Source organism: Scyliorhinus torazame, chromosome 10 (genome assembly GCF_047496885.1).
Source record: "Scyliorhinus torazame isolate Kashiwa2021f chromosome 10, sScyTor2.1, whole genome shotgun sequence".
In the NCBI taxonomy this organism is placed as follows: domain Eukaryota; kingdom Metazoa; phylum Chordata; class Chondrichthyes; order Carcharhiniformes; family Scyliorhinidae; genus Scyliorhinus; species Scyliorhinus torazame.
In genome coordinates this window covers 180337521-180349609 of record NC_092716.1, presented here as the reverse complement: position 1 = coordinate 180349609, position 12089 = coordinate 180337521, and the positions used below count along the sequence as shown (strand labels likewise).

Below are 12089 nucleotides of genomic sequence, written 5' to 3'. Positions count from 1 at the left end.
GAGAGGGAGAGACAGCGAGAGGGAGAGACAGCGAGAGGGAGAGACAGCGAGAGGGAGAGACAGCGAGACCGAGAGACCGAGAGACCGAGAGACCGAGAGACCGAGAGACAGCGAGACAGCGAGACCGAGAGACCGAGAGACCGAGAGACCGAGAGACCGAGAGACCGAGAGACCGAGAGACCGAGAGACCGAGAGACCGAGAGACCGAGAGACCGAGAGACCGAGAGACCGAGAGACCGAGAGACCGAGAGACCGACAGAGAGGGAGAGAGGGAGAGAGAGAGACAGAGAGGGAGAGAGAGAGACAGAGAGGGAGAGAGAGACAGAGAGGGAGAGAGAGACAGCGAGGGAGAGAGAGACAGCGAGGGAGAGAGAGACAGCGAGGGAGAGAGAGACAGCGAGGGAGACAGAGAGGGAGAGAATATTGACAAACAGCAAGATATTCAATCACAGAGCATGCATAATAAAACGGAAAGGAGAAAGACCATAAAAAATTATATTAAGAAAGAATTTATTTGTTCACAAAAGATTCATTTTACCCCGACACAGATTGAAAAAGTTAATTTAAGTCCAATAATTACAGAAAACCCCCATGTTCCCATCCCCAATAATGTGGCACGGTTGCACAGTGGTTCGCACTTTTGCTTCACAGCTCCTGGGTCCCAGGTTTGATTCCTGGCTTGGGTCACTGTCTGTGCGGAGTCTGCACGTTCTCCCCGTGTCTGCGTGGGTTTCCTCCAGATGCTCGGGTTTCCTCCCACGGTCCAAAGATGTGCACGTTAGCTGGATTAGCCATGCTAAATTGCCCCTAGTGTCCAAAAAAGGTTAGGTGGGGTAATGGGGGTAGGGTGGAGGTGTTGGCTTAGATAGGGTGCTCTTTCCAAGGGCTGGTGGCCTCCTTTTGCACTGTAAATTCTATGATTCTAGGAAATATAACTATCTCATGTTCACGTTTCTCATTCTCCGGTTTCATGTTCTGATGCAGACTGCTCCTCTATAGTCAGACACAAGGCAGCGACAGGAAGGAGCCCTGGGCCCATTCCACTTGTTTCTTTTCCTTCCTTTCAACAAGTTAACTAACACAGACTACACTGGTCTTTGGTGTTCTAGAAATGCCCCTCCATCTTCAAAGTGCTCCACTCAATGCAATGTATATTTAAAGTGCTTTTAAAGAACTACACCCAGAGGTCATTTGGAGGCATAAATTATGGCCAATAACACAATTTAAGTTTGTAAATCCTGGAAGGGCCGACTGCCTAATTTAGTCAGAAACTCGAGTCCTTCCTGTTATTTACTTAGTTTCCAGTTTTTTTGGTCCACAGACCCATATTCGGCCTTTTAGCAGAGGACTCCAGTTGAAGCAACCTGCTTGCCAGGACATGTGTTCTCAGGTTTAGTATTTTGGAGAGGACAAACAGACTCATCAACACCGAGTGGATCTTAGGAACTAGCTGACTAGCAATCTGTGGGTTGGCCAAGGACAGTGTTCTGCCTGACAACAGTCAGTGATTGGTTCCTGCGTGATGCTTTGAGCGAGAGCTTGGCAGAACAGAATCTATAGAAAAAATAGACAAGCTTGCCAGAGAAAATCACCTCAAGTTTAGAAGGAAGTTCCACCAGAACAAAAGCTTGAATTCCAAGATCCTTTATCCATTTATTTTTATTAATATTTTCTTTACCTCTCATCTTTCCCCTCTGTGCTGTTTGTCTGTGTGGGCGTTCGTGCCAGTGTGTGTGTGCATTCGTGCTAGTGTGTGTGGGGATAGTTAGGAAGGTGGAGTTGGGAAAGGGATATTAGACAGTCAGTTGCATTTTCTGCCCATTACGATTAATTGTGTTAGGGCAGCATGGTGGCACAGTGGTTAGCATTGCAGCCTCATGGCGCCGAGGTCCCAGGTTCGATCCCGGCTCTTGGTCATTCTCCCCGTGTTTGCGTGGGTTTCGCCCCACAACCCAAAAATGTGCAAGCTAGGTGGATTGACCGAGCTAAAATTGCCCCTTAATTGGAAAAAATGAATTGGGTACTCTAAATTAAAAAAAATAAAATGATTAATTGTGTTAAAAGTTACAAACCCAATGACTGCAGTTTATTGGGCTCAGTCAAGGTCCTCAGGTATTTTAAATAAAATAGAATTTAACTTGTTTTGCAAATCCATGTCAAGTGGGGCTGGAATTGACTGCGCACCGGCCCAGGGTGTCATAACAGACTCATCATGAGACACCCTAGATGTACGGGAGGTCTATGGGATATTTGTATGATAAATATATTCATCCTCCAGAACTCTTGACACTCAGGCAACCACCTTGCTGTCGGAGGACAGCTGACTCCAATGGTTAAAACTCACCTCATGCTTGGCAAAGGAAAGACATGGCCTGATGTCCTCCTGGTAAATCCTCTCCAAGAATGGGCAAGCCTTATCCAGGGTCGGTTCCTCCTTCCATGCCTGGAACTCTTCAAATAAAATCAGATCGATCTGCAAGCAGCAAGGCAGGGATGTCAGGAAACGCAGTACAGTAGCTTTTCAATCCGACCTCACAGGCATGAATGTGACATCCAGTATGCTGTCAAGGTGATTTGTATTCCTCCCCAGATAATGCTGGCACTAACTGTGGTACAACTTCACAGGCTCCGCCAAATAGCCTTTCTTAAATATGGCTAGTGGATGTCAACAAGCTATTCTACCATAGAATGCAGCATAGCCAAGCACAATCCTGTCCTAATGGGTGAATGAGGGAGGGCTGTTTACCAGTCACTAACAGGTTAGTGAGGGAGGGCAGTGCCCCAGTCACCAATGGATCAATGATGGTGGGGTGTGATCCACTCACTTACAGGTCAATGAGGGAGGAGGTGTGTGACTCAATCGATAGGAATGAGTAGAGGAGGCAATACACAAGTCTGTTCCAACTCCAAAAGTTAGTGATATCACAAAGCTGTTCTTAATCCGGATGTGTATTTAATTCCTCCTCTTTTTCTAACTTCTTCTGGTGATCATTATAAATTGCTGTTGTTGGATACCAGGTGATATTGTGCCAACAATCTTGTGCTGTAAATCACACTCACTGAGAAAGCTCTAACCCCATTCCCCAAGAGCCAGAACGTAAAGACATTCAGTCCATTAACCTGAGCTAGAGGTAAATGACCAGGTCAAACTCCCGCCCCGCCCTCCCCCCTCCCCAATAAACCCAGCGCGCCGCTCTCCCCGTTGCGCCGCTCTCCCCGTTGCCCCAGCGCCCCGCTCTCCCCGTTGCCCCAGCGCGCCGCTCTCCCCGTTGCCCCAGCGCGCCGCTCTCCCCGTTGCCCCAGCGCGCCGCTCTCCCCGTTGCCCCAGCGCGCCGCTCTCCCCGTTGCCCCAGCGCGCCGCTCTCCCCGTTGCCCCAGCGCCCCGCTCTCCCCGTTGCCCCAGCGCCCCGCTCTCCCCGTTGCCCCAGCGCCCCGCTCTCCCCGTTGCCCCAGCGCCCCGCTCTCCCCGTTGCCCCAGCGCCCCGCTCTCCCCGTTGCCCCAGCGCCCCGCTCTCCCCGTTGCCCCAGCGCCCCGCTCTCCCCGTTGCCCCAGCGCGCCGCTCTCCCCGTTGCCCCAGCGCGCCGCTCTCCCCGTTGCCCCAGCGCGCCGCTCTCCCCGTTGCCCCAGCGCCCCGCTCTCCCCGTTGCCCCAGCGCCCCGCTCTCCCCGTTGCCCCAGCGCCCCGCTCTCCCCGTTGCCCCAGCGCCCCGCTCTCCCCGTTGCCCCAGCGCGCCGCTCTCCCCGTTGCCCCAGCGCGCCGCTCTCCCCGTTGCCCCAGCGCACCATCGCATCCCAACCCCCCTCCCATAACCCCAGCGCATCCCCCTCCCACTATATCACCCACCCTCAGGTAAACCCACTACAAGTCCTTTTAAATCTTTTCCATCTTGCTCTCTTATCAAGAGGAAAAAAACAATCATGCAAAGATAATTATTTCAGACACATAACGTAACAGGGCATTCATAGCACAAGGTGGCAAAAGTACCTGATGCTCCTGCATCGATGATGACTTGGTAAGATGCTCATACGGCTCAGGCGTGACATAAATCGCCCTCCCAGGTACAATGCAGAGCAGCAGAGAGAGGAGAGTGGGAACTCCTGCCTTCAGGAGCACCATGAAAAATCAGTGTTAGTAGAGTTAAAGAGTATTAGAACAGAGAGACAGGGGATTGACCAAAAGACCAGAGACAAGACTCAGGGTAACACCAGAATCACAGTGCCTTTCAAAATGAGCTGTGTGTGTGTGTGTGTGTGTGTGTGGGGGGGGGGGGGTCACTTTGACCCTCACCTGTTTTATTGCCAAGGGCCTCCCAGTAGAATTTGTTGGTTCAAATAACCACAATGCCACCCCACCCTACCAGATCTAATTAGTAGAGCCCTGTAGTTTCAGCCTTGCTAGCAGCAGTGCCATACAGTTATACCAGGGTGGTAGGGCTCAGTGTGCCTCAATTTCTACAACCCTGGAATTGTCGATATTAGTTATCTATATAGACCTCTAGAAGATCACCCTTAAGCCTCCTACACTCCAGAGAACAAAGTCCCAGTCTATCCAGCCTCTCCTTATAACTCGAACCATCAAGTCCGGGTAGCATCCCAGAAAATCTTTTCTGCACTCCTTCTAGTTTAATAATATCCTTTCAAAAAGGGTGACCAGAGCTGTATACAGTATTTCAAGTGTGGTCTTACCAATGTCTTGTACAATTTCAGCAAGACATCCCAGCTCCTGCATTCAATGTTCTGATCAATGAAACCAAGCATGCCAAATGCTTTCTTCACCACCCTGTCCACTTGTGACTCCACTATCAAGGAGTTATGAACCTGTACTCCTAGATCTCTTTGTTCTACAACTCCCCCCCAACTCCCTACCATTAACTGAGTAGGTCCTGCCCTGATTTGATCTACCAAAATGCAGCATCTCACATTTATCTAAATTAAACTCCATCTGCCATTCAATCAGCTCACTGGCCAAATTGATCAAGATCCCGTTGCAATCCTAGATAACCTTCTTCATTGTCCACTATACGACCAATCTAGTGTCATTTGCAAACTTATTAACCATGCCTCCCAAATTCTCACCCAAATCATTAATATAAATAACAAATAACCCAGCACTGATCCCCGAGGCACACCGCTGGTCACAGGCCTCCAGTTTGAAAAACAACCCTTGACAACCACCCATTGGCTTCTGTCATCAAGCCAATTTTGTATCCAATTGGCTACCTCATCCTGGATCCTGTGAGATTTAACCTTGTGCAACAACCTGCCATGCGGTGCCTTGTCAAAGGCCTTGCTAAAGTCCATGTAGACAAAGGTCAGCTGCACTGCCCTCATCTACCTTCTTGGTTACCCCAGGCCAGGTCTTCGCTAAAGATGGGTTGTTGTTTTTTTTTTTAAAGCAACAATCAATTATATTTTATGGTCACCATTACTGACAATAGCTTTCAATTCCACATTTTAATTTAATTTACGTTGCATCAGATGCCATGGTGGGATTTAAACTCCCACAGCATGATCCTGGGCCTCTGAATTACTATACCAAGTAGCATTGCTGTTACGCCACCATCTCCCTCCCCCAGTTTGGCTGATAGTAAACAAGGGAAGACACGGTTTGCTCTTCCCTTAGAGGCTGAGTGAGCTACGCCTCCACAGGCCTGAACACTGACAGAGACCCGATCTCAAGTCTGCTTACTGCGCGCCCCCCCCCCCCCACACACGCTTTTGAATAATGCGCAGTCATGAGGGAAATCAAATAGCAAGATGAGGTTAATGGCTGGGCCTGATGCCTCAGGCACTGAGGCTGGAAGCCAAGAGATTGAGGAATTGTATTGTGTTCGGCTGTGATGGCAGCACACAAATTATAGAAAAGTTTCTATTACATTTTCTATTTCAGACACCCAAGCCCTACTCAAAACTGGGAGGGGGGGGGGCAGTTATAATTACCCTGGAAATGTTTTGCCTGACATTTTTAAAATCAAACTAGTCACTGAATCGTAATCCCACGAGGATCATGTAGCTTTTCTCAGGCAGACAGAGAGCAAGACAAGCAAGCTAAGGCAGACAGACAGACAGGAAGGAGGGAAGACAGATAAGCGAGGCAGGTGGAAACAGATTGACGAGGCACCCAGACCCATTTTCATACTCACTTCCCTGCCGTCCTTGCAGATTGGCTGTAACTGGGTATTCGGAGTTGCTGCCGTGACCATAGCACTGCTCAAGCTTTTGTTACGACTGTGGCCTTTCTTAAAGGCAGCTTTCGAAGGACTCTGGAGCTGTGGGTGCAGCTCCCTATTGGGAGAGGATGGTGTTGATGTAATCACAAGGGTCTTCAGGGCAGTGACCTCGGCCAGTAGCACATCGATCTAAAATGGGATAGAGCACAAGGAGGCAGAGTAATCAACACAGTACCTAGTCATCAACAATATTCCCAGGCAATGGCTAAAAATAGCAGATTCTTTTCTGTGAATTTCCTGCTTAAACAAGGAGAGGGATGTAAATGCTGAGGAATGGGTCATCTATCTCAGATACCCAAATTTAGCTTTTGAACATTATTGAATCTGCTTCTGCCGGCACCTTTTCAGGCAGCACATTCCAGATCAGAATAACCTCGCTGCCTTTGGCAGTTACCTTCAAATCTGTCGACTCTGGTTACTGAATCTTCTGCCACTGGAAACGGTTTCCTTTGCTTTACCAAAACCTTTCCGAATTGTGAATACCCTCGTCACATCTCCTCAAGTCTTCTCTTCACTAAAAAGAATTTCTCCACATAAATAAATCCCTGGTGCCATTTTAAACACATTTTTCTCTCCACGCCCTTGACATCTGTCCCAGAACATTGCCAACTGGTTTTTCATAAGGTTTTAAGCACAGCCCGATTCCTTTTTATATTCTACACTTCTATTTAGACACATGAAATCTTGATCGCTTTACAAAAAAACCACAGCCTTATTTGTGTACATCCATCCCCCAGGTCTCCATGTTGCTGCACCAAATTTAAAATTGTACCAGAATTTTGTATTGCATCTTCTCACTCGTCCTAACAAAAGGAATCACTTCACACTGCACTCCTCATTCATTTCCATCTGCCATGTGCCTGCTCATTTCACTGGTTTGTTGACATCCTCCTGGAGTCTGTTACTATTCCTCTCACCACCTGCTACATTTCCATGTTCCACCTGTGATCTTTGAAACTATGTCTATCCAAATCCAGGTCATTAATATGCCAACGGCCATGCTGTGTTGGAAAAGCAACTCGTCGCAGCGCAGCCGATGAAAGCCAGGAGATCCCGCTCCAGGGATCTACCCATCTCACCTCAGGGATCTGCCAGCCTCGCAAGATCCAATGTCATTTTGCGAGACGCTGTGGTGTAAATCCTGCCCATTTGTGGGCAGATTCACTTTTTGGCAAATGTGCACAATAGAACGAGGCAGTTAACCTCACTCTTGTGTGTAGATTCCTGAGTTACCCGAGGTTTGGGATTCATCCCCTTCTCCTCGGGTGAGCGCCGTTCAGCACTAATCGCCACAAACAGGGACCAGACGGAACGGCACTCGTGGGGGTCTCCAAGGGTATCGGAGGCCCCCAGCTGCATGCCTTTGGGAAGGATGGTGCCCTGACACTGCTAGTGCTCCCTGGGCTCTGCCATCTGGGAACCCTGGCAGTGACACTTGGTGCCAGTCTGGCACTGCCAAGGTGGTACTGCTAGCTGGCATGGACACTGCCAGCTGGCACGGGCACTGCCAGGGTGCCAGGTTGGCACTGTCAAGGCGCCAAGCTGGCAATTTTGCACACGCGTGATCGGGCCGGGGACCCTCCCATCATGCGTTCGGGGATCATTTCAGGGGCCGAGATCGGGACACCAACACTGGAGAGTTCCGGCAAGTGAATCTCCCAACGGTACAAAATGGGGCTATGTGCAGCCTCTGGCGCATTGCGTTGAACAGCCATGTGTTTTTCGGCACTGCAAACACGCGACTAAACGCACTCGTTAGAGGACCTTGTTCCTTTTTGGGAGAATCGCACATTTTTTTTTTAATAAATGCAGTGATCCCAACAGTAACACCAAAGGGACACCATAATTAACCAATCTGAAAACAAGTATTCGCTATGTCTCTCTTTCCCAGAGCCAATTTCTCCAAAATCTTGCCAAAATGTCTACAAGGAAGTGGAGTTTGAGAGGTCCAGCAAACACTGCAATGAACCCGGACGCTTCCTGATCGTACTCAACAGCACTTCAGGAGTTACATTGTTTACACCTTTTAACAAATATATGGACATGTGAAGGAGACACGTCTCCTGCACAGTGACCCATGAGTCAGCAACTGGAATCAGTGACAGCCCTTCCTGGAGAAGTGAAGATTGCCACAGCTTGAAGCTTTCATACTGCCAACCCTACGAGACATCTGCCACATCAGCGAAATTTACAGGGCACACAAGCCTGACCACGCCACGGGAAGTGGTTACCTACCTTCCCTTGTGCTTCCTTGAGTTGCTTCTCAGCCGTGGCCTGTTTAGTATTTGCTTCCCGCACCATCTTATGTGCTTCCTGTTCATAAAGAAAAGGAACGATTAGTGACCACAAGCTGAGAGAGTGGGTCAAGGAACAGTGGAGGCCACAAGCTGAGAGAGAGTGGGTCAGGGAACAGTGGAGAGCAAGTTAGGATTAAAAATGTATTTGTGTCAAGTGCCCAAGAGCAAAATCACAGACTAGGTCAAAGGGTACACAGCTTCTTGGACCTCAGGCTCCACACATAATTGGTATGGGTCTGTAAAGAATCTAATCTCTCCACTCACTTGAATAGCTAAGTCGAGGGGAAGAACTTCAATTAATTAAAAGTTTGTGGTTAACTATGGAGGGGTCTGGGAGACCGATAATTATTGATCGCATGATTCAGGAGCACTGCCAATTTTGATTACTGGAGTGACCCCAAAATATCATCATACAGTGCCATTTCATCAGTTTATAGTTTTTGTCGGGAGGAGGTGCGTGGCACGGTAGCACAGTGGGTAGCACTGCTGCTTCACAGCTCCAGGGTCCCAGGTTCGATTCCCGGCTTGGGTCACTGTCTATGTGGAGTCGGCACGTTCTCAGTGTCCGCGTGGGTTTCCTCCAGGCGCTCCCGAAAGACGTGCGGTTAGGCAATTTGGACATTCTGAATTCTCCCTATGTGTACCCGAACAGGTTCCGGAGTGTGGAGACTAGGGGATTTTCACAGTGACTTCATTGCAGTGTTAATGTAAGCCTACTTGTGACAATAAAAGATTATTATGTACACGACAGTCAACCTCAGTCACTGAACCCAAACCTCCCTCAGGCATCAGCCAACCGGCAATCGGGTGAAGACTGTCCAACTAAAATATCGGACATCCAGCTTTGGGAATTGGCAGTACCTCAAAGAGACTCGCCGTCAGCTCCTCCAATTCCTGCTCCAATTGCTCCCGCACCTTAGACAGTTTCTCGCATTCTTCATCCTTCAGCTTCAGCTCCTGAACAGGGAACGAACAAAGACATGTCACACCAGTGGGATGCATTGTCCAGCACACTCCTCAAACAGAACTGGTTCCAGACTCTAAACCCATCCTGTACCAAGTTAGGATAACACACCCAGCGTGCACGCAGACAGACCATAATTCTTCTCCATACCAATGGTGCACCAAATCACTGTCCAGAGACACTGGTCAGTAAATATTTGCACACGTGGACATCAGGGGAGGTCAGGAATAGCTTCAGCCAGAATGGGAGTGGTCAGAAATTAACGTCTAAACTCATGGTGAAGAATGGACATGTGACACGATCTGTGAACTGTGGCCTGGGGTAACTTAAGAAACTAAGACAGAAGGGAGGAAATTTTATTTTAAGAACAACGACATAAGCATCCTTGTATTGCACATGTGGATCACTTGTGCCGTTGCTTAATTGAGATGATGCACAATAGGCCCGGGAGGTTCTACAGGTTGAAAATCCCTTATCCGAAATGCTTGGGGCAGAGTGTGTCGGATTTAGGAATATACTGCACATATGCAGAATGTTGGGAACTGTGCACGTGCGACACGCTCGAAAAAAAAGTGCGGATTTCAGAATTTCAGATAAGGGATGCTGCACTGTGAAACACATTCTATTGCATTCTGCTCAAGATGAAGTTGCACTTAAACTGGACAGTTACAAAGTCAAATTCCTGGAAATGGACATTTCACGAGCTCAATTAAAGGCCAACTGCTGGTCTTAATAAGTTTTTCCATTGATTAGTAGCTGTTATTTAACCTTCAGATTTTTCCCCTCAAGGTCATCAAGTCTAGAAAAAAGCAATAGGACTGTTTTACAAGGTGATCGTTGATTGATTTTTCTAGTTGTGAGCAGTTGTTCGTTTTAGATGTAATATTTGTGTAACACCTTCAAAATCAGATGGACTGGTCTAAACCCTTTTCTACCTGCGTGCCAGGTATCTAAAGTATAGGATTTATCCACCACTTTCAGTTTGAATCATTATATGCGCAAGAATGGTGTGATAACAATTCCTTTCTCACAATCAATAACCATACTGGACATTAAACACGGAACTCCATCACTCCCCCTTTATTCCAGTTGGTACCACACTTTTCCCATCTTACATCTCCATCCACAATAATCTGATTCGGTCAGTCCAGTACAAACAGAAGTTCAGTTTTTAAAATCACGCTCTGGGCTGTGCCTTCTTACCCTCTGCGCCTTTGCCAGCTCTTCCTTTAGCCGCTCTGACCCTTTCTCCCGTATTTCCACGGAGGAACTCCGTAGCCGGGACAGGTGGTAGGCATTGCGAAGCATCTCCTCGCTCATGGGCTCGGAGTTTTTCTGCTGAGCGTGTGTGCTGTGCGCTGTGTGATGCTCAGACCCAACTTCATCATCCACGGGCATCGTCTCCTTCCAGGTACCGAGCACCCGTTTACTGGCAAAACACTGGTTCCCAGCTGCCGGCTTCTGTTCCCTGAGAAAGACAAATAGGAATTCAGCTGATCTCACCAGGCCATTGGAGCAGGTCCACCCCAGACTAAACAATACAGCACTGTGTCCATCCTTATCCAGGTACAAAAACTAGAACAGGCAAAGATGGGAGACAATGAGAGAGGGAATTAAAAAGGAAACGTGTGTGAGGACGGGCGACAAGGGTGGAGGGAAGAGAGAAGCGAGCACAATAAAGTGGAATAAATAGACCATTAAACTAAGGTAAAGATCAAAATAAAGATCGAAATTCGTGTAAGGAAACAAGGGAAAAATAAAGTTTGAAAGAGTAGCAGAAATGTAAAGTTAATTGAGAGAGAAGGGACCAAAAAAAAAAATTTTTTTAAATGAACAAACTCTACCTAAAAATGCTGAGGCGGAGGGGGGGGGGGGGGGGGGGGAGAGAATTGGTGGGTCCACACATCAACACTTCAAACCCAAAGAATGACAATCAGAGCAGTGAAGGAGTAAACATTGGTTGCAGGCAGGTTACTGGAACTCCGAATAAACTCTCCTCCAAAAGTGGAAGTTCCTGTGATAAACACTAGATGGCAGGCACAACGCATCAATCCTATGTTTTTATTGAGATTTGGGTTTACAGAGCAGGTATAGAAATATGAACAGACATTAGGAGACAAAACAAAAGCAAGAGAGAAAGCAAAAGAAAAACAAGTAAAACTAGAACTATTTACACATATTTCTTCTTGCAGTGACAGCTGTGGTCCCCTGCCTTTTGCTTGCCACCGGTTTTCTCTTTGTCTCTTCCTCTTCTCTTTCCTCACTCCCCACCCCCTGGTTCAGGCTGTTGCACCTGCTCCCTCTGCCCCCCCCCCACCTCGTTCTCTTGTTGGGCTTGGTTGAATTCCACGTTTACAATTCTGTCTACAATTCCCGCTGCCTCGGAAAGACAACCAGCATAATTAAGGACCCCACGCACCCCGGACATACTCTCTTTCACCTTCTTCCGTCAGGAAAAGGATACCAAAGTTTGAGGTCACGTACCAACCGACTCAAGAACAGCTTCTTCCCTACTGCCATCAGACTTTTGAATGGACCTACCTTGTATTAAGTTGATCTTTTCTCTACACCTTGCTATAACTGGAACATTATATTCTG

At 48.0% G+C, this 12089-nt stretch overlaps 1 protein-coding gene across 8 annotated transcripts in view; it reads right to left on the bottom strand.

The window, feature by feature from the left end:
• Positions 1-12089, bottom strand: part of rab3il1 (RAB3A interacting protein (rabin3)-like 1) — a 216355-nt gene that overhangs the window by 31648 nt on the left and 172618 nt on the right. For all 8 annotated transcript variants that reach the window (XM_072466058.1, XM_072466061.1, XM_072466057.1 and 5 more), the window contains 5 exons: positions 10695-10959; positions 9389-9484; positions 8466-8543; positions 6144-6359; positions 2345-2473 (listed from right to left, as the gene is read on the bottom strand). In XM_072466058.1, coding sequence (XP_072322159.1) covers positions 2345-2473; positions 6144-6359; positions 8466-8543; positions 9389-9484; positions 10695-10959 — 784 coding nt within the window. The remainder of the gene's footprint in view (positions 1-2344; positions 2474-6143; positions 6360-8465; positions 8544-9388; positions 9485-10694; positions 10960-12089) is intronic.